The sequence below is a fragment of the Mustela erminea genome, chromosome 3 (genome assembly GCF_009829155.1).
Source record: "Mustela erminea isolate mMusErm1 chromosome 3, mMusErm1.Pri, whole genome shotgun sequence".
Classification (NCBI taxonomy): domain Eukaryota; kingdom Metazoa; phylum Chordata; class Mammalia; order Carnivora; family Mustelidae; genus Mustela; species Mustela erminea.
Genome location: NC_045616.1, coordinates 58,944,112 through 58,970,689, shown reverse-complemented (window position 1 = coordinate 58,970,689; position 26,578 = coordinate 58,944,112). Strand labels below are relative to the sequence as shown.

The 26,578-nt window shown below is 39.4% G+C and overlaps 1 protein-coding gene across 5 annotated transcripts in view; it reads left to right on the top strand.

Annotated features, from left to right (window-relative positions):
• The window catches only part of MSH3 (mutS homolog 3), a 182,926-nt gene extending 172,627 nt beyond the window's left edge, over nucleotides 1-10,299 (top strand). For 2 of the 5 annotated variants that reach the window (XM_032335833.1, XM_032335838.1), the window contains 2 exons: nucleotides 5,228-5,396; nucleotides 8,213-10,299. In XM_032335833.1, coding sequence (XP_032191724.1) covers nucleotides 5,228-5,396; nucleotides 8,213-8,321 — 278 coding nt within the window. In that variant the 3' untranslated portion in view covers nucleotides 8,322-10,299. Of the gene's footprint in view, nucleotides 1-5,227; nucleotides 5,397-8,212 lie in introns of those variants that run through there. The other 3 variants (XM_032335834.1, XM_032335832.1, XM_032335835.1) reach the window with 3 other exon arrangements.
• The last annotated feature ends 16,279 nt before the right edge of the window (nucleotides 10,300-26,578 follow it).

The following is a 26,578-nucleotide window of genomic DNA, read 5'->3' as shown; positions in this document are numbered from 1 at the left end:
GCCAGCAAGTATTGCTTAATCATGAGCCAGGTATGAGGACAAGTGCATTTTTGTTCTTATGCAATTTTTTTTGCGTTTTGTGTTTTTGAAGGCAATAATTGCCTTGTTTTCGTTCCATTCTTCTATTTGAGTCTATATCTGACTCTTCCTGTACCTGCCAGTAGCTTTATAAAATGCCTCTCCAGACATTTTTCCATGTGATTGAACTGCTGGTTCCACTTCTCCTCGCCGGAGTCATTCCCCCTGGAGCCCTTTGTCCTGCTTCTCTGTGATGGTTGCTCCCTAGGCCTGCTGCACAGCTGTTGTCCTGACACCTGCGTTCACCAACACACTAGGACTTCTCTCATCCCGCCTTCTGTGCATTTGCTTGCAGGTAACAGGATCCTGGAATTCACAGAGGCTCCAACAGTAAGAGTAGAAATAATCTCACATTACAGGGACCTCAGAGGAAGAGTGGGCTTCAGCTCTTCTTCTTTACAGTTCCCCAGGCTCCGTGTTCCAGCCTTGCTTGCTTCATCGTCAGACAGCGTGGCCGAGGCTCTTTTGTACCTTAAAGCCAGAATCAACAAATATCCAAAGAAAGAATAGGGACCAGCATTTCTTGGGACTCTTTCTTAGGAGCCGGGGAGTTCTCCTCAGATGTTCACTAACATCTCATCATTGTCGCCTCTCCTTTTCAGAGTGGAATCACATGCTCACCCTTAAACCAATGACTAGAAAGCGACAATGACAGGGGTAGCTTGGATCAGCCTAGATTAATCAGGATCAACTTTTGGAGCTTGACATGAGGACATTATCCCCTCAGTTAAATGGTCAATGAGTTATTTCCATATAAAATCAGGGTTTTCTTAGGGTTGGAAAAGAATTTGGATAGGCTACTAGTAATATCAGCTAAAGGAGTGAAAAGTTTTGAGATTTTGCAGGAATGAAAAGTCTACAGTACACCTTCATACTTCATTTATAATTTCACTAGGGCTGGAATTTTAGGTTGAAAATAATTTTCACTCAGAATTTTGAAGCATTGGTGCATTGCCTGCTTACCTCCAGTGTTTTTCTAGCTACATCTGTGTTTCATCCATTACCTCTAACCTAGCTCCACTGCTGTCTGAATTAGAGGCCCCTGTGTAGGTTATCACTCAAGCACCCCAAAGACCTTTTGGGTGGCTTTGAAGATACGCTGTTATTTCTCATGGCTAGGTAGATAAAGCAGCAGACCTGCAGTAAGAAACATGTACTTTAATCTATTCCAGTCTATAAAATCTTGGACAGGTTACCTCACCTCGTTCACCTCTAAAAATGTTATGAATCAGTCCCAAAAGTGACTTCAGACACTATTTGATCAACACACATATTTCTTTAATAACTGCCCACAGAAGTTTGGCTTTCAAACAGATTTTGCTAAGTTCCCCTGTAACCAGCAGAAACATGAATTATTGCTTTCTCTGACTCTAAGCAGTATCAGATAAATTTTTCAGTAATATCCATCTACAAACGGTTATAGCTTATAAGTGAAGTCCTCACCAAGAGCTTCTTCTCTCCTCGCTGGCTGTCTGCTGCCACAGTTGCATCACACCCACACTCACGCTCTCTCCCCTTCTCCCCTCTGAGAGGAGTGATGGACAGTCCTGATGGAGAACATAACTCTTAAAACTCTGTAATGTGAGGGGGTGCCTGGGTGGCTCAGTCAGTTTAGTGTCCAACTCTTGGTTTCGGCTCAGGTCACGATTTCATGGGTGGTGGGATCAAGCCCTCTGTCAGGCTTTGCACTCGGTGGTGAGTCTGCTTGAGATTCTTTCTCTCCCTCGGTCCCTTAATGCTCATGCTCACACTCTCTCTTTCTCAAATAAATAAATAAATCTTAAAAAAAAAAAACAAAACCCTAATGTGATTATGGAAGAGTAGTCTCATTATTTACCTTGATGGTGTGAGAACTACCAAAATTAGTACTACAGTGGAGACTAGGATGTAATGAGAAATTGAGCAGCTGTTTGTGCTGAGGTATGTTAAATTATTTGGAGCAACATAGTATTTTATATTATAAAGCTATAAAATACAGGACTATTATAGCTATAGTACATAAAAAGCATTGTATAGCTATGTATATGTATACATACTATATGTTATATATATAAAGCAAAAAAAAAAAAAAAAAGCCATCAGCAAAGCAAATTTTAACTAAGGGGGTTTTGTGTGGCATTAGTGGGCTTCCAGAAAAGGATAGAAGAGTGGATGGCTGGACGGATGACAAATGGACAGACAGATGAATGATTTTTTTTTTATTTTTATTTTTATTTTTTTTAAGAAAACCGGCATGGAGGTTAGATTATAGAGGAGAGGAGAGGCCGGACATAGGTACGTCAGTTAGAACCAAGCTAGTTGACGTGATAAAGACTGTTTTTTTGTCTTAAGGATGAGAAGAGTTTACCCTTTGGATTGCCTACTGCTGTTCACTTCACTTTTGGTCATGTGAGCATCAGTGAGTAACAAAAAATTACCCAGGGTAGCAGGCACTGGCTTCTCCACGTTTCTTTCCTAGTCTCCTTCCACCCACCTCCTCACCTGTTCTTTATGTTCTTCAAGTTTTATTTGGAGGCAAAAGGTATTCTTAGTGCTTTGTAATGTGAGTTTTAGTCTGTATTCCTGAGAGTGCCAGCATTCTTTCCACCTCCCACTTCCAGCACCCAGCCTTAGAAAGGTGTTATTTGCTGCTGAATTCTTAGAAGAGGTTAAAGAAAATTCCATTATCCTTGTTCTCAGTTATGCTTTTTAGTTTTTAGCTGATAAAAGAGTAAACCCATTTATCATACACATTTATGAAATGACATAATATATGAGAAAAAGCTCTTGATAAAATTATAATATGTTTATTGGGATCTCAGAAATTCTTTTTATAAAGATTTTATTTATTTATTTGACAGACACAGGGAGAGAGGGAACACAAGCAGAGGGTAGAGACAGAGGGAGAAGCAGGCTACCTGCCAAGCAGGGAGCCCGATGCAGGGCTCGATCCCAGGACCCTGGGATCATGACCTGAGCCGAAGGCAGATGCTTAACGATTGAACCACCCAGTGCCCCAGGATGTCAGAAATTATTAAAAATCTGGTTCATTTTGGGCATTTTTACAACTCTATGTAATTGGGTTGAGTTTCATAATAAAAGCTGCATAATCCTGAGATGCTTGAGATTTATCAAAGATTAAACAGTATGCAGCTTTGTCTTTCTGTTATTGTACTTCATTATATCCTAGTTCTTTGGAAGTTTTTAGTTTCTGTGTATGTATTTGTGTGATAGCAGAGTCTGAGATTTTTGTGGCAGGTGTTGGCTGGGAGTGCTCTCATGATCAACACCTGAGGGCAGGCCTGGTCCAATGGGGCTGTGTTGTGGTCGTAAGGCTTCAGCCAGTCCTACCGAGAGCTCTGAGATGGGATTGGTCTTTCAGAGTTGATGCAGTTTGAGGTGAGGAGGCCTGGCCTTTAATACCCTTTATTAGTTAGCTATTGTTGCATAGCAGATTACTCCCAAACATAGCTGAAAACAGCAAACATTGATCATCTTACCATTTCTCTGCATCAGGAAACTAGGGGCAGCTTAGATGGCCACATCTACCTCACGATTTCTCCCAAGGCTACAGTCAACATTGTCTAGGTCTGTCATCACTTCACAGTTTCACTGGGGGAATTTACTTCCCAGGCCTCTTACATAGGGGCTGGCAAGCTTTTAGTTCCAAGTTCCAAGTTCACTCGTGTGGCCGTTGGCCAGAGACATCAGTTTCTTTTTTTTTTTTAAGTGTTTTTTTTTTTTTTAAAGATTTATTTATTTATTTATTTATTTATTTGACAGGCAGAGATCACAAGTAGGCAGAGAGGCAGGCAGAGAGGGAGGAGGAAGCAGGCTCCCCGCTGAGCAGAGAGCCCGATGCGGGGCTTGATCCCAGGACCCTGGGATCATAGACCTGAGCTGAAGGCAGAGGCTTTAACCCACTGAGCCACCCAGGCGCCCCGAGACATCAGTTTCTTTCCATGTGGGCTTCTTCATAAGGCAGCCCACAATATGGCAACTGGCTTCCCTCAGAACAAGTAAGCAAGAAAATGAATGCCCAGGACAGAAGCCACAGTGTTTTGCAATCTAATCTCAGAAGTGACAACACATCATTCTTGCCATATTTTATTTGTTAGAAGCAAGTCAGTGGGCCCTGCCACACTCAGCGGCAGAGAATGACACAAGAGCATGAACACCAGGAGGCAGGGATCTTTAGTTGCCATCTTAGAAGCTGCCTACCAACTCCCATAGCAACCAGTCATGGTGCAGGCTGCCCAAGACAGGACATGACCTCAGATGAAGCAGTTCTCTTTTTAAGCTGAGGTGACTCCCAAAGAGGGGATATAGCTGTGGATTGTGGACTGACAACCTTCCTGAGAGCTGAGGCAATAAATCCTTTAGTCCTCAGGGGGAGCTGGGTGGAACTGAACAGTGTCCACTTGAATATATATAACTCTCAGTTAACCCAGTTCATTTAGTAAACCAGAATTTCTCAGTCTTGTTATTTAAACTGCACCATGTTGTATTTCCTTATGCATTTTTTGCTGTTGTTTTGTTTTTAGCATTCTTAGAAATATCTCTTACATGTGTTACTTTACAGAGTGTGTTGCATACAAGACTGTTCAGTGAGCACATTCACTGAAATAACACTTTCTTGGTCTGTTTTTACAGGAAAAATTGTACTGTGTATCAGAATCATTTCCTTTCTGATAATAGCAGTTCAGTTGAAATTTTTTGGGAAGAAGCATAAAACAAATCTTTCCCTTACACCAAGTCATTTTTAAAAACTTGTAGGTCGGGGTGGGGGGGTGGTTGGTACATGACTGGCTCAGTCGTTGGAGTATGTGACTCTTGATCTCGGGGTTGTAAGTTTGAACCCCATGCTGGGTGTAGAGATTACTTAATAACAGAATCTTACTTAAAAAAAAAAAAAAACCCACCTTTAGGTGAGCTATAGGGTCCTAAATGCAAGAGAATCTTCAAAATAGTATTTCCCCTTTTCCTAGATATGTATAATTGATAAATGGCGCTGAGAGTGATTAGGAACAATGGGTTTCTTTTTCAGATTGTAAATTTTAATTGAGTGAAGTTGTAAGAATTTATGTCTTATTTAATCTTCTGCTTTGAACTTGCAGGGATGGTTTCCTTTATCTCCTCTTTATTTATTTTTTAATTTTTTATTTTGTAGGTGAAGAGCAAGTTCCTGATTTTGTCACTTTTCTTTATCAAATAACCAGAGGAATTGCAGCAAGGAGTTACGGACTAAATGTGGCTAAACTAGCAGATGTTCCTGGAGAAATTTTAAAGAAAGCAGCTAGCAAGTCAAAAGAGTTAGAAGGATTAGTAAATATGAAGAGGTCAGAATGATTGTGTGGCATTTTTTTACTTATAATGAAAACTTCCAAGTTGTCCAATGAAGAGGAATGTCCTGTAAATGAATGTTAGGTTTACCTTTAAGCATTTCTTCAAATATTCTGAAACATTTAATTAAAATAAAATGAAAACAGATCTTTGAAGAGCTCATGTGAATTCAGTCCGCCTTCTTTACTCAGATCTTTATCTGTTGAGTTGCTAAATTGGTTTTAAAGTCATTTTTCTAAAGAACTAAGTTAACTCCTTACTGTGTGCCAACACATTGGTTGCTTAAAGCATTCAATTATACAACAAATGACTAAAAGAAACCATGACATTTAAAACCTTTAGAGTACTTCCTTTGTCCATATACCGCATTCAGAAAGTAAGAATTCTGTCAGGGTATGAATGAAAATAATAGTATTATATAACTATGTAATTATAGTCCGTATCCCCATGTCCCTTCTTTTGTGGATTGTTTATGACAAATTTTTCTTTCTAAACTACCTGCAGGGCACCTGGGTAGATCAATTGACTGGGCATCCGACTCTTGATCTCAGCTCAGGTCTTGATCTAAGGTTTGTCAGTTCAAGCTCCATGTTGAGCTCCACACTGGGTCTGGAGTCTATATTTTAAAAAAACAGAAAACAAAAACCCAGCTTTATTCAGACATCTGTGTGGCACAGTCAATTAAGCGTCCAACTCTTGGTGTTGGCTCAGGTCATGATCTCCCGCTTGTGAGATTGAGCCCCGTGTGGGGCTCTGCACTCAGTGAAGAGTCTGCCTAAAGATTCTCTTTCCCTCTCCTACTGCCCCTCCCCCCCTGCTCTGGCTCTCTCTCCTCTTTCTCTCTGAGATGAATAAATATATCTTTAAATTGCCTTCTTTTTGTCACTTAGAATGCTTATGTGAATTATGTGAATGCATTCTATCTTTTACCCTTGATATCCAGCCAGTAGGTAGTCAGTATATTAACTGATCTTGATCTATATCAGAGGTATGCTTTGAAAGAAAGATATTCCAAAAAAAATATCATAGTAAAAGATAATAAGTTACAGCCTTTCCCCCCAAATACAAGATTATATGATAAAAGGACATAACCTCCTTATCCATCCCCTGCCCCACTCCTGTACTACCTGGAAAGTGGGATATGCTTAGGGCAAGATATTACTGCCCTGGTTGATAACTTTGTGACTGCGAGGGAACAGATTGTTGGTCAAATAGAAAATCTTGACTGGTGACCACACTGCAGGAAAAATTTTTAGTCCTGAAATCATTACCCAATTTACATATTAAAATAGCAATACCTAATATTAATTAAACAATTACCAACTTGTATACTGAAGTACAGTACTGCAAACAACTTCTCCATTTCCTTCCTCTTGTGGTTCTGCCTTGCCACTCTGTAGTGTGCAGGGGTAAATGATGGTTGACCAAATCCAAAGCGCTGGACTCTGGCATGATGTGTGGCTTCCTCTGTTGGCATTCTCTTTTGGAACCTTTCCACAATACCAGGTTAGAAAAGTAGTTATTTATTATGAGAGTTCCAAGATAAGCCCTTACTTCTCTGCGGAAGTCCAAAGACAAACTTAAATCCTCTTTTGTTATCTTACTACTATTTTTCTTCTTCCCTAGAGAAACTAGAATAAAACTTTACTACAAAGGGACATATATATATATGAGATGGCAGTAAAATATGATAGTTTATACTTACTCCTGCTATAAAGCCAGTAGAACAGCAAGAGCAATAAAATTCACAGGTTATAATGTTTTAACTCTTCCAACTATTGTGTGACATTTTGAAATCTATAATCTTGACAAGAGAGAATTGTCAAAAGAGGTTGCATTGGGGTAGAAACTGATCATTTATTCAGACACTATATTCATTATTTTTACCTTTTGACTTAAAGTGCTTATCATATCAGTTCCATTGGCGAGATCAAAGAAACCAAGGGGAATCTTGTACATTTTTGTGGGTTTATGATAACAGTTAGTATTTATCGAATGCTTACTGTGCACAGAAACAAGTCTACGCAGTCATTTGCAGCAGCCCAGACAGACAGGCACCAGTTACTAGTGCTACTGCTTTACCTGCACTACCTCAGTCCCTATGAAAGCCTTGTGAGGTATAGGTACTGGCATTATCCCCATATTGTAGTTGTGGAAAATGAGGCCAAGCAAGGGTTGGAAATCGACCAGGAAGTCAGGGTCCTATACCTAGTTAGTGGTGGAGAAATAACTGGAATTCACCCTGGCTCCAGACCCTAAATATTTAACTGGTTGGTCTATGTTATGCTGGCATTCTTCTCTTTCATTAGCTAGCTTTGCTGTATTAAATCAGCTTTACTTTTCATCCTGTGAGCGCACTTAGCCTCTGGTCCGAGTTAGAAGGGTAAGAAGCTGGGGTCTCCCCTCCTTGGAGGTAGTAGTGGCAATCAGCAGCCTCAGTCCTTGATTATAACAGTGTCACCAGAAAGCTGATGCTGACACAACTTCCTAACCACAGAGCCCTGTCTGGTGTTCTAAGTCACAGACCCTTTTTTTTTTTTTTTTTAAGATTTATTTATTTGAGAGAGCACACAAACAGGAGGAGCAGAGGGAGAGAATGTCTCAAGCAGACTCTGTACCTAGCATGGAGCCCAACATGGGACTCGATCTCACAACCTGAGGATCATGACCCAAGTCAAAACCAAGAGTCAAATGCTTGACCACCTGCACCACCCAGGCACACCTGTCTTAGACCTTTTATAGCTGTCAGTGAAATGTATTGTACCCCGATAATTCCATTTATAAAATAAATCATATTTTATTTTCTCTCCAGGAAAAGGCTAAAGTATTTTGCAGAGTTATGGATGATAAATGATGCAAAAGACCTGCAAAAATGGAGAGACGAGTTTGAAATGGAAGAAATTCCAGACTTCTCTTCTTGATGAAAACGAAGACTACATTTTTGGACAAAACATGGAGAATTAAAAATACCATCTGTACAAAACAACTCTCCACTAACAGCTTATCTTTGTGTGATGTGAGCATAAAATCAGAACTCTGGTATATTCCCATGGGAAACAGGCCTTTTGTGTAGAAATTCTGTTCCAGGTTCTTGTCATCCTGACTTAGAAAAGTATAAACAGTTTTGAATATTAAGACTTCTGTTACATAATTTAAAAACTTCATGAATAGTAAACTTCACATAAAATCGACCACCTAAATGAAGCCTAACATGAACCTTTAGAGAGTGATAAGAAAATTTAATTCATATTTTTATTTGTTCCAGTTCAGATTAATTTGCAACTGGCTGAGATGTCTAGCAGAAATAAACCTTTTCGCTTGAACTAAAGTAACTTTATGCCACCAGTTTATTTACTGTGAGCATAAGAATTTTTTATGAGAAATAGGAAAAGATTATCAAGCTTTTAGAAAGTAGAGCACAGAAGGAATAAGATCGTATGAAATTTGAAAAGTTAAATACTCTCACAGTTTTAACGCAATTTAAAAATTATGGGATGAAATTATTTGTCATTCATTCAGGTAATAAACATTTAATGAGTACTTGCTATAAATAATGATTTTTTTTCTTGTTGGATTTTGGATTTTTTCTTCTATCTGGCAGTTGCTACTTTTTTAGGTTTAATCGTGGAACCGAGGTTGCTGCTTCTACCAAATGAGTCCTGAGCTCATTTATTTTGGATCTTTCTGTTAATCGGTATAGAAGGCATATGATCTCATATCGAAGTATGTAGCTTTGTTCATAGTTAACAGTGCTCCCTTCCTGCGTGTTTAGGTTGACACACGTTCATCTGTGTCCTTGAGATTTTAACAGCACTTACACCCCAGCTTCTCACAGCTGTGTGGTGATGGTGGTGAATCTGGGATCTTGGGCAAAGGCTCTCCCTCCTATTTCACACCCAGCTGTTATCCCTGATCATTAAATGTCTTCTCCACATTTGATTGACGTATTTCAAACTCTTTCTTTAGTTTATTTCCTCCAGTGGTCCTAACAGTGACCCCTGGACACAGGAGTCCATATAATTTCCCTAAGCTGAAGGGTGGTTGGTTGCTGTACTTTTGATCACTCACACTGTAGCCCTTTGACTCCTAGCCTTTTTGAAGTTAAGAGTATGATACCACTTGACTGATTGCATGGTCCCTTCAGAAGTATTAACATAGGGAAATCCTCAAGAATGTCTCAAAAGAGTTTGCTATTGGAAGTACAATCTAAATTTTAAAAAGAACAATACTCTTTAAATAGTGCTTTAATACTCTGTATGATTATAAATGTTTTATATTCTTTCTAACAAAATTTTGGAGGTAGTGCTGTAAATTTAATGCAGGCCAGCAGGAAAAGGAGATGCATCCAGGAATGTCATGCCCATGCCTGAGGGAGCTGCAGGGACCAGCCGTCACAGGTCATGTCCAAGTGCGCATTCGGGTCATCTCTGACTTGGGCAGGCCAGCGTCAACATTTAAGCAGGTATGAGCTCCAGGAGCAATGTGTCCAGGCAGTGGCCCGCAATACACAGTATCTGCAAGTGACAATGTGGGCTCTTACAAGATAGATTCTTTAACCTGAGGCAGGGTATCAGCCAGCCAGTGTGCAAGAGGTCAGTCCTGGTTAGGAAAAGACCAGCAGTGCAGAACTGCATTTCCAAGCAAGGCCCCTTCCTGGCCAGGTAGCTGAGATGTTGAAGGGAACGTTGGAGCAGAGTCCCAGTTAGGAAGAGGGCACAAAGGCCATGAAGATTGGCAGGAAAAATGCAGTTGGTTGGGTACATACTGCAGATAACCAAACTGAGGGGTGCGATTCTAATATCTTCTAGATAACAAATTTCATTTCCTTTTGATAGATAGCCAGAAGTAGAATGGCTGGATCACATGGTAGTTCTGTTTTAAAATTTTTATTAAATTTAATTTATTTATTTGAGAGAGAGACAGGGTGAGAGAGCATGAGAGGGGAGGTCAGAGGGAGAAACAGACTCCCCATGGAGCTGGGAGCCTGATGTGGAACTTGATCCCAGGACCCTGAGATCATGACCTGAGCTGAAGGCAGCCACTTAACCAACTGAGCCTCCCAGGCACCCCTGTTTTTAATTTTTTGAGGAACTTCCATACTGTTTTGCATAATGGCTGTACTAATCTATATTCCTACCAGTAGTGCACAAGAGTTTGCGTTCTCTCTGTCCTCCCCAACACTCCTATTGCTTGGCTTTTCAATAACAACCATTCTAGCAAGTGTGAAGTGCTATCTTATTGTGGTTTTGATTTGCATTTCCCTGATGATTACAGTCAGCTTTAGAACATTATCATTACTCTAAAAAAGAAACATGCACTCATTAGCAGTCTCTCTTCATTCCTCCCTCAAATCCCTAGTCCTAGACAGCCATTAATCTGCTTTCTGTAGCTATAGATTGTCCTATTTTAGACGTTTCATATGAATGGAGTCATTACAGTATATGGTCTTTTGTATCTGGCTTCTTTCATTTAGCATTTTGTTTTCAAGGTTCATTCATGTGGTGGCAGGTAATGGTGCTTCATTCTTTTTTACTATTGCAAACTACTCTGCTTTATGTACTTCATTTTATTTATCAGTTCATGAGCTGATGCACATTTGGGTTGTTCCCATTTTTTGGCTTTTATGAGTAATTCTGCTGTGAATGTTTTATGTGGCAAGACACATGGTGGTTTTTTTTAAAGCTCCCCTAATAATTCTAATGTGCAGTCAGGTTGGTGAGCCACTATTCTCAATGACAACAAATGGCTAAGCTATTTCTCATTGGATTGACAATTATTTGCTCCATCTCTCCTCTGCTTTATCTGTCACATAGGAGAAAGTATGGCACACTAGAGACCACCCCCCCACCAATACTTGTTTGTTGAAAAAGAAAAGAAAACCCAAACTCTTTCAGATTAAAAACTCAAGGAAAAGACCCTTCTTATAATCAAGATACCATTTCTCTCGGGAGTCAAGATCCATACAAAATTATGCTACATCTTGGGCACCTGGGTGTCTCAGTGGGTTAAGCCGCTGCCTTCGGCTCAGGTCATGATCTCAGGGTCCTGGGATCGAGTCCCGCATCGGGTTCTCTGCTCAGCAGGGAGCCTGCTTCCCCCTCTCTCTCTGCCTGCCTCTCTGCCTACTTGTGATCTCTCTCTGTCAAATAAATAAATAAAATCTTTTAAAAAAATTATGCTACATCTTAAAATATTAATAAATAAATAAATAAATCTTTAAAAAATCTATTATGACAGTTCATTCAAGTTTGAACCTGTTGTCATGGTTGGAGTGGTAACGGGGCTGGTGAAACAATGCCCACTGAACAAATTCCAGAGTAAAGGATAGATTGAAACCCAGTGTAGTACACAAATTAATGTTGACCTTTACTGGGTTCCAAAATCAATATTAATTACTGCTGGGCTATGTAATTATAAAAGTGCTATTTGGTGCTCTCAACCAAGGATAAGGGGAGAGAGAGAAAGAAACTTGAATTAATGCCATCTGTGTTTTCTAACTTTATAATTAAGGTCAATTCCTCTTTGGACCATTGTAAGTTAGTATATATGATTATTGTTAGATTTATTATGTCCTGAGAACTATTACCATTAGGGGAATATCCTTTCTGGTTTAGTTGGGACAGTCTTGGTCTATACCAGTTTTCCTGGCATCGTTTTTTTGTGTGTGTTTTGATTTTTTTTTTTTTAAAGATCTTATTTATTTATTTGCGAGAGAGAGAGCACAAGCAGGGAGAGAAGTAGGACTCCCCACTGAGCTAGAAGCCTGACACAGGACTCAATCCCAGGACCCTGGGATCATGACCCAAGCCAAAGGCAGTCGCTTAACTATCTGAGCCACCCAGCCATCCCACCTGGAAGAGTTATTAAAAGTCTCTTTCACTCACAAATGTCCCATTTTAGATAATACATTATATGATTACCCAGTTATAGATTCTGTTCATAGGCAAACTTTACCCACTTGATAGATTTTAAATATCATCTTAAAAAATTCATTTTTTTCTTAGACATTGCATGAACTGATTTTTATATCAAAGACCCGCCAGTTGTTTTTTTCTGTTTGCAATAAATGCTTTCTATTGTGGCCTTTAGAAAATATGACTCTCTGCTAATTGGCTTGTTACAGCTTTATTCCATAATCTATTTTAGAAAGAGAGAGAGGGTAAGCGGGCAGAGGGGCAGAGGGAGCGAGGGAGGGGAAGCAGACTCTCTGTGTGGAGCCCAAGGCAGAAATTTAACCAAGCGAGCCACCCAGGCACCCTCCCCCAGTCTACTTTTGTGACTACATTCCTGAAGATTACTTGTCATCTGCCTTGTTTTCAGTGAAATTGTGGTGAAGAATGTGCATCAACACAACTTCATAAGACACACAGCAAGGCTGTCTTCTTGCAGAAATAATTATTGAGCTTGGAAGGCAGAATCCTTTCTTGGGTTGTTTTGTCCTTTGCTCAAATCCTCCCTTCATTGCCTTTGACTATATCCTCTTTTTCTTTTTTTTTTTTCTTTCTTTCTTTCTTTTTTTTTTTTTTTTTTTTTTTTTTGGACATTCAGAACAGTTTATTTCTACATCAGAAATAATGCACGCCATTTTTACCTCCTTTTTATTAAACCCTACTTCCCTGAATCTTCCTTACTGGGTTGGGCAATTGCTTCCCTTCATCAGAACCACCTAAAGAGTTTTTCAAAGACGTATTTCCAGGCACCACTCACACTGTACTGAACCGGAATCTTTAAGGTGGGGACATGCAAATGTCAGTGAGTGTTCATTTCTGTCCTCATCTCTTCTCCATTTTCTCTCCCCTTGACCTTTCTCACCACTCCCAGCATGTTAGTAATCTTGTCTCCAGAGCCATTTGCTAAAAATCATATTCCTTAGATCTTCACCCCTTTATGAGGTTGTGTCTGACTCTGTAGGTCTGGCTTAGGGCCCAGGGAACTTTATTATTTGTAAACTAAACTTTATTTTTTAGAACAGTTTTAGGCTCACAGCAAAGTTGAGCAGAAGGTACAGAGACCCTCTATAGTCTCTGCTCCGCCCCCAAGCACTGCCTCCTCCATGGTCAGCATCCCTCGCCAGAGTCGTGTATTTGTTATAACTGATGACCCTACGTTGGCATTTCATTTTCACTTAAAGCGTCTCGTGTATACATTCGGGTTCATTCTTGGTGCTGTACACTCTGTGGGTTTGGACAAACGCATAATGGCATGTATCTACCATTGCAGTATCATCCAGAACAGTTTCATTGTCCAGAAAGTCCTCTGTGGTCCTCCTGTTTAACCCTTCCTCTCCTCTAACTGCAGCAACCACTGATCCGTTTACTCTCTCTCTAGTTTTGCCTTTCCCAGAGCATTACACACTTGAGATCATACAGCCTTTACAGATGGCCTTCTCTCACTTAGTAATATGTATTTACGTTTCTTCCATGTTTTTCCCAGCTTGACAGCTCATTTCCTTTTTTTTTTTTTTGAAAGAATCCAGGTTCTTTTTATTTATTTATTTATTTATTTATTTATTATTTTTTTTTATTTTATTTATTTATTAGACAGAGAGAGATCATAAGTAGGCAGAGAGGCAGGCAGAGAGAGAGGAAGGGAAGCAGGCTCCCCACTGACAGAGAGCCCGATGTGGGACTTGATCCCAGGACCCTGAGATCATGACCTGAGCTGAAGGCAGCGGCTTAACCCACTGAGCCACCCAGGCGCCCAGCTCATTTCCTTTTAACACCAAATAATATCCCGTTATCTGGGTGGGTGTGCCACAGTTTATTCATTCACCTGCTGAAGGACAGACATCGTCACTGTCTCCAAATTTTGGCGATTAGGAATAAAGCTGCTCTAAATATCCACATGCAGGTTTTTGTGTGGACATAGTTTTCAGTTCATTTGGGAAAACACCGAAGTGCAATTGCTAGATCATATGGTAAGAGTATATTTAGTCGAGACTGCCAAACTGTTTTCAAAAGTGGTTGTGCCATTTTGCATGTCTCCCAGCATTCAGCAAGAGTTCCTTTTCCTCCTTATCCTTGCCAGCATTTGGTGTTGTCAGTGTTTTGGATTTGGGCCATTCTAATAGGTATTTAGTAGAATCTCTTTGTTGAGCTTGCAGTTTTCCTGCTGACAGGATGCTGCACGCCTTTTCAAATGCCGATTTGCCACATGTATATCTTTGGTGGGGTGTCTGTTCAGACCCTCTGCTCCTTTTTTAATTGGGTTATTTTCTTACTGCATTTTAAGAGTTCTTTGCATATTTTGGATAATAGCCCTTTTATCAGATGTATCTTTTGAAAAGATTCTCTCCTAGTCTGTAGCTTGTCTTCTCATTCTCTTGATTGTGTCTTGCAGAGCAAAAGTTTTTAATTTTAATGAAGTCAAGTTTATCAGCTATTTCTTTGATGGTTAATGCCTTTGGTGTTACATCTAAAAGGTCATTGGCATACCAAGATCATCTAGATTTTTCTTATCTTCTGGGAGATTTATTGTTTTGCATTTTACATTTAGGTTTATGACCACCTAAGTTATTTTTTGTGAAGGGTGTAAGGTCTATATCTAGATTCCTTTTTTAAAATAGGCTTTATTTTTTAGAGCAGTTTTTGTTAACAGAGTCTCAGGCAAAAGCAAACATTTAAAGTTGCATTTTCGTGTTATGAGATTTGAAGGAGTGTCTATAAAGAGCATGCACGATTCTTTAAACTGTTCATAAGCTTTCTGCTATAATGCTATTCTAACAATAGTTTGTCATTCAAATACTGGCAGTATTTCATGATATTCTAAATACTCAAACTTATGTATAGAATAATCAGGAAAGGAGCCAATGAGAGTGTTCCCAAGTACCATCTCTGTTTCATGACCTTGAACACTACAGATTTCCAGCAATCAGGGACTTTGCTATCTGGACACAAGCTACATTCTAAAATGTTATTTCACTCTATGTACAAAAACATGATGGCCTTAGTCAGAAATTAACCCAAGAATTGACTCACACTTTATAAGCAACAGGTAAACAGGTACCTATGTCAGTTAATGCTGGTCAGCAGTGGTGTATTAATGTTCCCCGAATAATCATTCCTATGTCAGCTAGAAACCTTGGAGTAAGGTGTGAATTACTAAGTTTTGGGGTTAGTGTTCTTCTACAGTGACAAAACAAAATACCTTATTTATGGGGAGGAACAAGTTAAAAATACTAACTTTTCTATGGAGATAGGTACCAGTGACTGCAAGGCATCTGGTTTAAATATAAAAGTACATATATTAGTGGCAGGAGAGTATAGGCGACCAATTTCAAGGCATCTAAATATATTCAGGTAAGTAAGTCACTAGCCCCAAAACAGAAGAAATGAAATATTACATAAATGCCCAACTACAGTTAAGATCTTTTGAAATTAAAATGATCCCTTTAGAATAGTGATATATCATAAACTTAATGAACTGTGCATAAATGAATAATTGCAAACTTAGTTAATAGTGGTGGACTCTTCTTTTAAGTGGCAAGAACAGGAAGACACCTAAGGAAACCCTGAAAGTAAGGAAAACAACAGCTTAACATCAGCTAATGGAAAATGATAATTTGGAATAATTTTCAGAACATAGTTTATACAGTTCTGTTTCTTTTATTTGTCACTTTATCAACAATGGGCTTCCGTTTCTCCTTATATGGCGGCTGTTCCATCACTTCAGTGACTCAGCTTTTCTCTGTCTTTGTTTTTGCTTCTTCTGACTTACTTTCTGCTGTTTTCTCTCTTTTCTCTGGCCTCTAATTTCCCATCACTTAAACCTGCTGCCTTTTCTCCAAGGATGTCCATTTCTGCCTCTTCTCCCAGTGTCTTTGTCTTACTTTGTTCTTCAGCCATCCTAAGAAGGCACACCTGAATGACTCAGTTTGTCACGATTAGCCCTGTTGGGTAGTCTTGGCTTGGGCCACCTCATGAGCAGCTGACCAGCCTGAAAAGTACCAACCCTTTGATCAAGCAGCTCTATTAAGTCACTCTATTCAGTTCTGTCCAGAGTGGCAGTTTCACTTCATTCAGGAGGAGCTACAAGCTTGGCAGCAACTTCGGACCCCAATACAGGTGCTGTACAGATTGATCTGGTTTCGTGAAAGTGCTCATGTTTGCATAGCATATAAATATACTGTGCCTCCTAGAAATAAAGAACTTTACGGGTTCATCCTAACTGTAGCAGTATGCCCCCATACCCATCTGAATTAGTGAAATACCTGAATTACAGAAGGGTTTGCATAATCTGTAGATTCAGCAACATCTTAAATTTGAAGGGAAATTAAAAGTTAACAATTTTTGATTGGTATAGAGAAATAGGAGAAGGACTCTTTCATTTACCTACTATAAACTTGATGAAATCTTAGGGTTTCCATGAATTGTTAAAGTCTTTAAATGATGAATGCAGAGTTAGTGTTAAAATGTATATTAAATGATATGGGAAATTTCTGGGGGAATGGAATAAAACTAGATACTACTGGAAATAACTGTACTAATAAGGACAGATGCCTATACTCTTATTTAAGATTAAATCTTTTGAGTAGTTACAGAAAGAAACCCTGATGGGACACAAATAGCAGAGTCTTTTCTTCTTAGTGAATAACAATTCTCTCAAATCCCACAACTGGGAAAGTGTTTTAATGGTCCAGTAGTCTTTGTTTTTTACCTGGGCTCTAAATTCCCTTGTTTAAATGTAGGTGAGTGAGTTAATCCAGAAGACTTGGAATATACGGTTTATTCATTGGCTCTGTTACACAGATTGAGCAGGTTAGCACTGAAATTTTGACTAAATATATAGACGAAAGAGAATATATTCCTGTCCCAGGGATGGCAGCACCTGCTGGTATTCATATTCCCCCCAAAGGGGAGGAGAAATGAGAAGAACTCATCACCTCTGGACTGTCACACCTTATGAAGCAAGATTGCTCTGCACATGGCTGTGTGATGGTTAAAATGTCCATTGAAGGTGTCTGTCCCTTCTTTCTCTGTTTCCCTGTGTCCTCTTTTAGTGACTAATTCATAACCTCCTGAGTGATGCTCTTTGCTCCTGCCTGCAGTCATTACCCTTACCTGCCAGCTGCCATTCCTCTACCTTTTCTCACTGTCTCAGATCTGTGATGATTACTTTCCTAAAAATGCCTTTCCCTCTGGCTTCTCAGTGAGTGAACTTGCTGAGCAACTTACAGCTTTTGGGTAGAAAAGGGTTCTTGGAATTCAGCCACTGAATCTTGGTTTCCTTGGGGGGGGGGGTGTATGACTGAGTATTGTTTTTACCAAGAGGAATACCCATATGGGAACCAGAAGGACCATTTTTCATGTCATCTAGTATTCGTTATGGTAGCAGGAAAGAAAAATTGTTCACTGAGCTCAAGATTTCTACCTGAAATGATGATATGCAGAAATAACACTAAGCAGCCTTTACTTTGGCTCTGGAGACAATCCTCTAATTATGACTTGCATATTAAAACATGAATGATGGTGTGGCTGGGTGACTATGTTAAGCTTCTGCCTTTGGGTCAGTTGTTGAGATCGAGCCCTGCATTGGGCTCCTTGCTCAGTGGGAGCCTGCTTCTCCCTCTCCCTGATGCTCCTCCTGCTTGTTCTTTCTCTCCCTCCCAAATAAGTAAGTAAAATATTTATAAACAAATGAAACGAATAAAATATGAATGAATGATGAATGTGCATACAACTAAGCTTTCATGGATCAGTGTGAAGAACAGTGGACAGTTAACAGACCACTTCTGGTGCTGGCCCTGCCACTTAGTATCATTTAAAAAGTCATATGAAACACAAAAATGTCAACAACTCGCAAGAAAAGCCAACCTCAAGATGGCTCAAATGTTAAACTTAACAGATAATGACTTTAAAGCAGCTAGTATATACACCAAATTCCAAGAAGTAAGAGACAACACTCTTGAATGAATGTAAAGGTAGAAATCGTCTGTGGAGAAATAGAAGCTAAAGAAAGAACCATGGGGGCAGTGGGGAATGGGGAATTGTTTAATGGGTATAGAGTTTCAATTTTGCAAGATAAAAAGAGTTCTGAATATTGGTTGCACAACAATGTGAATGTGCTTGACATTACTGAACTGTACGCTTAAACATGGTTAAGATGGTAAATTTAATGTGTATTTTACAACTTAAAAATAAATAAATAAATTGTTATGTACTTAACAATAAATTGTTATGTACTTGTAGTTAAAAACCTTCCAAAAAAGAAATATATGCATAATATATTTCTAAGTAAAAATAAAGCATGTTTCAAGGGTGCCTGGGTGGCTCAGTGGGTTTAGCCTCTGCCTTCGGCTCAGGTCGTGATCCCAGGGTCCTGGGATCGAGCCCCACATCGGGCTCTCTGCTCAGCAGGTAGCCTGCTTCCCCTTCTCTTTCTGCCTGCCTCTCTGCCTACCTGTGATCCCTGTCTGTCAAATAAATAAACAAAACCTTTTAAAAAATAAAATAAAATAAAAAATAAAGCATATTTCTTTCAGAGTCGGGGAGGACCAAATGGATATGTACATGAGAACTACACTTATCTTGGTGAGCACTGAGTAATATATAGAATAGTTGAATCACTATATTATATACCTGAAACTAATGTAACACTGAATGTTAACTACTCTGGAATTGAATATAATGTACATGTGTTTGGAGTATCTGAAAGAGGAGAAAGAGACTGTGGATTTCTCATCAGAAATCATGAAAGATTGAAAGAAGTGGAACAACTATTTTTTTTTAGAACAACATATTCTAAATGCTGAAAAAGAAATATCAACCATATTTTTATATCTTATAAAAATATTATTCAATAATGAAGGCAAAATAAAAACTTTTTCAGATGAAGGGAAATGAAGAGAATTTGTTACCAATACACCTGCTGTAAAAGAAATGCTAAAGGAAGTTCTTCAAGTCTAAGGGAAATGATACCAGTGGGAAACTTGAAATTTGAGGAATAAAGCACAACAGAAATAGGAAATATATGGGTAAATATAATACTGTTCTACTCCTCTTGAGTTCCTTAAAATATGTATAATGGTTGCAAGAAAACAGTATAACATTAAATGGTAGGATTTTTAGTGTACAGAGATGTAATGCATATGATAAGTACAACATAAAGTATGTAATGTAAATGACTGAAATTTTCCTACATTTTATTTGGAATAATAAAATTTTAATAGGTAGATTATGAAACAAGCATATTTTATTTTATTTTTTTTTAAAGATTTATTTATTTATTTGACAGAGAGAGATTACAAGTAGGCAGAGAGGCAGGCAGAGAGAGAGAGAGGAGGAAGCAGGCTCCCTGCTGAGCAGAGAACCCGATGCGGGACTCGATCCCAGGACCCTGAGATCATGACCTGAGCCGAAGGCAGCGGCTTAACCCACTGAGCCACCCAGGCGCCCGAAACAAGCATATTTTAATCATTAGAGCAATCATTATAAATATTATGCAAAGTACAGAGTTTCAAAAGCCAAGAGATGGGGCGCCTGGGTGGCTCAGTGGGTGAAGTCTCTGCCTTTGGCTTAGGTCATGATCTCGGGGTCCTGGGATCGAGTCCGGCATCGGGCTCTCTGCTCAGCGGTGAGCCTGCTTCCCTCTCTCTCTCTCTCTGCCTGCCTCTCTGCCTACTTGTGATCTCTCTCTGTCATAAAATAAAATAAAATCTTTTAAAAAAATTAAAAAAAAAAAAGCCAAGAGATAAGTTAAAATAGAAAAATAAAAGATATTTAAGTAATTCCAAAGAAACCAGAAAAGGAAAAACAGAAAAAGGAAGAAAAAAGAGAAATTGAAAAGAAAGAATAAAATTATAGGTCCAACCATGTCAACAGTTACATTAAATGGAAATGTTCTAGAAACACATTAAAGGACAGTTTGTCATCTGGGTTAAAAATAAAGACCCAATTCTATGCTATCTACAAGAAGTCCAATTTAAATAATATAAGTAGCTAAAAAGTAGAAGGATGGAAGAAGATACACCATGCACAGACTAACCAAAAGAATTCTGGAGTAGCCATATTAATCAGACAAAATAGACTTCAGAACAAAGAAAATCAACAAGTATCAAGAAGTAAATAAATAATTTAATGACAAAATTGTCAGTTCACTAAGAAGATAACAATCCTGAGTTGTATACAACCTAACAACAAAGCTTAAAAAAAACATAAAACAAAAACTGATAGAACTAAAAGAAAATAGATAAATCCACAATTACAGATGGAAACTTCAACATTCCTTTCAGTAATCAATAAACGGGTATACCAAAAATCAGTAAGAATATAGAAGGCCTGAATGATAACAACAACCAGCTTGATCTAATTTACTTTTATGGGACATTCCACCCCCAAACAGCAGAAGATAAATTCTGTTCGAGTGTACATGTAATATGGACCATGATAGACATATCAGTGGTCATAAAACCTTAACAAATTTAAAAGAATTGAAATACAAAATGTGTTCTCATTAAAATGGAATACTAGAAATCAGTAAAAAAAGATACCTGAGGGGCGCCTGGGTGACTCAGTTGGTTGAGCGACTGCCTTCGGCTCCGGGAGTCCCAGGATCGAGTCCCACATCGGGCTCCCTGCTCAGTGGGGAGTCTGCTTCTCCTGCTGACCTCTCTCTTCTCATTCTCTCTCTATCTGTCTCTCAAATAAATAAATAAAATCTTTTTAAAAAAATACCTGAAATTCCCCCAAATATATGAGTATTAATATACTTCTAAATAATCTGTGGACCAAAGAGAAAGTCCCAAGGAAAATGAGAAAATATTTTGAAATGACTTACCTGCTGAAGTATTGTCTTTAGGGAAATATGTAGCATTAGAAGCTTATATTAGAAAAGAAATAAATAATCTAAGCTTCCATTTTAAGAAAGTAGAAAAAAATGAACAATACCAGAGCAAACAAAAGGAAGGAAACAATAGAGATAACAAATGAAACCAAATGCTAGTTCTATGAAAAGATCAACAAAACTGATAAACTTCTAGCCAGACTGATCAAAGAGGAAAGACACAAAATATCAAAAAGATATAGTAGTATGGATCACACAAACACTAAAAGAGTAGATAATATAGAAATACTATGAGCATGCCTATGCACATTAAGTGTGACAAGTTAGATTAAGTGGACCACTTTCTTGAAAGGTATAAATGACTGAAACTCACATAAGAAGAAACATATTCTGATTAACTATATCTCTTAAAAGAATTAAACTTGTAGTTCAAAACCTTCCAACAAAGAAAATTCTAGGCCGAGATTTAAGGAAGACATAATATCAATTCTACACAATCCCCACCAGAAAACAGAAGAGAAAGAGACACTTCCCAGCTCATTTTGAGAGCCGGCACTACTCCAGTACCAAAACCAGAAAAAGACATTTGAAAGACAAGACTAATATCTTTTAAAAAGGGGGGTGGGGCACCTGGGTGGCTCAGGGGATTAAAGCCTCTGCCTTTGGCTCAGGTCATGATCTCAAGGTCTTGGGACCAAGCCCCACATCCGGCTCTCTGCTCCATGGGGAGCCTACTTCCCCCCTCTCTCTGCCTGCCTCTCTGCTTATTTGTGATCTCTCTCTCTCTCTGCCAAATAAATAAATAAAATCTAAAAAAAAAAAAAGACTAATATCTTGAACATAGATGAAAAGATCCTCAATAAAAGTATAGCAAATTGAGTAAGAATAAAATGCATCAAAACCAAGTGGGATTTATCCCAGGAATGCGTGGCTGGTACCACTTTTGAAAATCAATCAGTGTAACCTACCATCTGAACAGACTAAAATATAGAAACATGATCATATCAATAGATGCAAAAAATGCACTTAAAATTCAACATCCAGGGACGCCTGGGTGGCTCAGTTGGTTGGGCAGCTGCCTTCGGCTCAGGTCATGATCCCGGTGTCCTGGGATCGAGTCCCACATCGGGCTCCTTGCTCAGCAGGGAGCCTGCTTCTCCTTCTGCCTCTGCCTGCCATTCTGTCTGCCTATGCTCGCTCGCTCTCTCTCTCTCTGACAAATGAATAAAATCTTTGAAAAAAAAAATTCAACATCCAGGGGTGCCTGGGTGGCTCAGTGAGTTAAATCCTCTGCCTTTGGCTCAGGTCATGGTCCCAGGGTCCTTGGATCGAGCCCCACATTGGGCTCTCTGCTCAGCGGGGAACCTGCTTCCTCCTCTCTCTCTGCCTGCCTCTCTGCCTACTTGCGATATCTCTCTCTCTGTGTCAAATAAATAAATAAAATCTTTATATAAAGAAAAATTCAACATCCATTCCTTACCAAAACAAAAACAAATCCTCAACAAACTGGAAATATAATAATTTCCTTAAATAGATAAAGGACAGCTATAGACTGACTGATAACAACCAAATGCTTTTTCCTTATTGGAGGAAGACAAGAATGTCTGCTGTCAGCATTTCTGTTTCACATCGTAAGGCCTGGCCAGCCAAGGCAAGAAACAGAAATAAGAGACACAATGCAAAGGAGAAAACAAAACTTTCTCTATTCACAAACAATATGATTATCTCTGTAGCAAATACAAAGGGATCTACAAAACAAAACAAAACAAAAACTGCTAGAACTAATTAGTGTGGTTACCATGGAGGATATACACAGTTAACATAAAAATCAATCACACTGCCATATATTAACTATAATTCGAAAGTAAAAAAAAAAAAAAAATTAAGTGCTGTTTTGTAGTCCTTCAAAATGAAATACTTGGGCTTAAATTTAACAAAATCTCTGAAGAATTTTTATGTTCAAAATTGGAAATACTAATTAAGGAAATGAAAGAAAATCTAAGTAAATGAAGATATTTGTGGATTAGAAGACTCAATATAATTAAGATGTCAATTTTTCCAAGTCTGAACAAGATTGTTTTAAAATTTATTTGAAAAGGCAAAATAGGGGCACCTGGGTGGCTTGGCTTGTTAAGCAACTGCTTTCAGGTCAGGTCATGATTCCTCGTCCTGGGATCAAGCCCCTCATTGGGCTCCCTGTTTATTGGGAAGCCTGCTTCTCCCTCTTCCACTCCCCCTGCTTGTGTTCCCTCTCTTGCTGTGTCTCTCTCTCTGTCAAAGAAATAAGAGCTTAAAAACAAAACAAACAAACAAACAAAAAAACCCCACTCATTTTACTAGATTTTAAGACTTACTCTAAAGATACAGTAATCAAGGGTCTCATGGGTGGCTCAGGGGGTTAAGCCTCTGCCTTCAGCTCAGTCATGATCTCAGGGTCCTGGGATGGAGCCCTGCATCGGGCTCTCTGTTCAGCGGGGACCCTGCTTCCCCCTCTCTCTCTGCCTGCTGCTCTGCCTGCTTGTGACCGATGTTTCTCTGTCAAAGGAAGAAATAAAATCTTTAAAAAAAAAAAAGATACAGTAATCAAGACAGCGTGACATTAATAAAAAACATAACCACATAGATAATGGAATAGAGTGCAAAAATAAATCCACACAAATATGGTTAATTTTTGACAAAGGAGAATGGCAATTCTTTTTTTTTTTTTTTTTTTTTTTTGTAATTCTGTTTTTATTTTTATTTATTTATTTATTTATTTTTTATTTCCAGCATAACAGTATTCATTATTTTTGCACCACACCCCGTGCTCCATGCAATCCGTGCCCTCTATAATACCCACCACCTGGTACCCCAACCTCCCACCCCCCGTCCCTTCAAAACCCTCAGATTGTTTTTCAGAGTCCATAGTCTCTCATGGTTCACCTCCCCTTCCAATTTCCCCCAACTCCCTTCTCCACTCTAAGTCCCCATGTCCTCCATGCTATTTGTTATGCTCCACAAATAAGTGAAACCATATGATAATTGACTCTCTCTGCTTGACTTATTTCACTCAGCATAATCTCTTCCAGTCCCGTCCATGTTGCTACAGAAGTTGGGTATTCATCCTTTCTGATGGAGGAATAATACTCTATCCCCAGGGGTACAGGTCTGTGAATCACCAGGTTTACACACTTCACAGCACTCACCAAAGCACATACCCTCCCCAATGTCCATTTTATTTATTTATTTGACAGAGAGAAATCACAAGTAGACGGAGAGGCAGGCAGAGAGAGAGGAGGAAGCAGGCTCCCTGCTGAGCAGAGAGCCCGACGCAGGACTCAATCCCAGGACCCTGAGATCATGACCTGAGCCGAAGGCAGCGGCTTAACCCACTGAGCCACCCAGGCGCCCCGAGAATGGCAATTCTTTAGAGAAAAGATGGTCTTCTCAATAAATGATATTGGAACAATTGGACATCCATATACAAAAGAATGAACCTGACCTCTACCTCACTTCTGGTATAAAAATAAACTTGGGGGCACCGGGGTAGCTTAATTCATTAAGCAACTGACGCTTGATTTTGGCTCAGGTGATGATCTCAGGGTCATGAGATTGAGCCCTGCATCGAACTCCATGCTGGGTGTGGAGCCTGTTTAGGATTCTCTCTCTTTTTTACCCTTCCCCCTGCCTCCCGCTCCCTCTCTCTCTAAAAAACAAAACAAAACAAAATTAACTAAACTCAAAATTTCCAGTAGATCTACATATATAATATAAAACTATAAAAAGAAAATACAGGAGAAAATCCTCATGACTTTGGATTAGGTATGATACCAAATACAATCCATTTTTTTAAAAAGATTTTATTTATTTATTTGACAGAGAGAGATCATAAGTAGGCAGAGAGACAGGCAGAGGGGGTAGAGGAAGCAGGCTCCCCACTGAGCAGAGAGCCCAATTCAGGCCTCAATCCGAGGACCCCAAGATCATGACCTGAGCCAAAAGCAGAAGCTTAATCCACTGAGCCACGCAGGTGCCCCAAATACAATCCATTTTAAAAATAAGTGAATCTTATGCAAAATGTAAAAAAAAAACTTTTGACCCACAAAAAGAGCACATAAAATGTGCAACATTAGTAGTTACTAGAGAAATGCAGATTAAAGCCACAATGAGATACCACTGTACACCTTTTAGAATGTCTTGAAACACACACAAATAACTGATAATACCAAATGCTCGTGAGAATGTGGAGCAACTGGAATTCTTACACATTGCTGGTACAGCTGCTTTGGAGCACCTGGGTGCCTCAGTTGGGCAAACATCCAACTCTTGATTTCAGCCTAGATCATGATCTCAGGGTCATGAGACTGAGCCTGGTGGATGGCTCTGCACTGGGTGTTGAGCCTTCTTGGGATTCGCTCTCTCCCTCTGCCCTTCCCCTGTGCTCTCAGGTGCAAGCGTGTGCACACTCACACTTGCACACATGCCCCCCCCCAAAATATAATGGTACAATTGCTTTGGAAAACAGTTTGGCAGTTTCTATTAAAGTTAATATACAGTTTCCATAAAATATAACACTCCCATTCTTTTTTTTTTTTCCAAGATTTATTTATTTGACAGGGAGAGCTCACAAGTAGGCAGAGAGGCAGGCAGAGAGAGGGGAGGAAGCAGGCTCCCTGCCGAGCAGAGAGCCCGATGCAGGACCCGATCCCAGGACCTTGAGATCATGACCTGAGTTGAAGACAGAGGCTTAACCCACTGAGCCACCCAGGCGCCCTAGCACTCCCATTCTAAGCTGTTTACCTTAGAGGAACAAAAGCTTATATTCACGTAATAACTCATGCATTAATATTTATAACAGCATTATGCATAATGGCCTATTACTGGAAACAAATAGCTTTCTGCTGGTGATTGAGCGAACTCTGGGAGCTTAACCCAGTGGAATAGTTTTCAGCAATGAAAAGGAAAAAACTATTGATCCATACAACATGGATAAATACCTCATGTGTCGTGCTGAGTCAAAGAAGCCAGTTCCCGGGGCACCTGGGTGGCTCAGTGGGTTAGGCCGCTGCCTTCGGCTCGGGTTGTGATCTCAGAGTCCTGGGATCGAGCCCCGCATCGGGCTCTCTGCTCGGCAGGGGGCCCGCTTCCTCCAATCTCTCTGCCTGCCTCTCTGCCTGCTTGTGATCTCTCTCTGTCAAATAAATAAATAAAATCTTTAAAAAAAAAAAAAAAAAAAGAAGAAGAAGAAGAAGCCAGTTCCCGAAGATGACATACTATATGATTCCACTTATGTGATGTCCTGGGAAAGGCAATCTGTAGGGAAGGAGAACAGATTAACGCTTGCCTGTGGTTGGGGTTGGAATGGGGCAAGATGTAACAAGGGAACTGTGGGGGGTTCTCTATTCTGATTGTCTCGGAT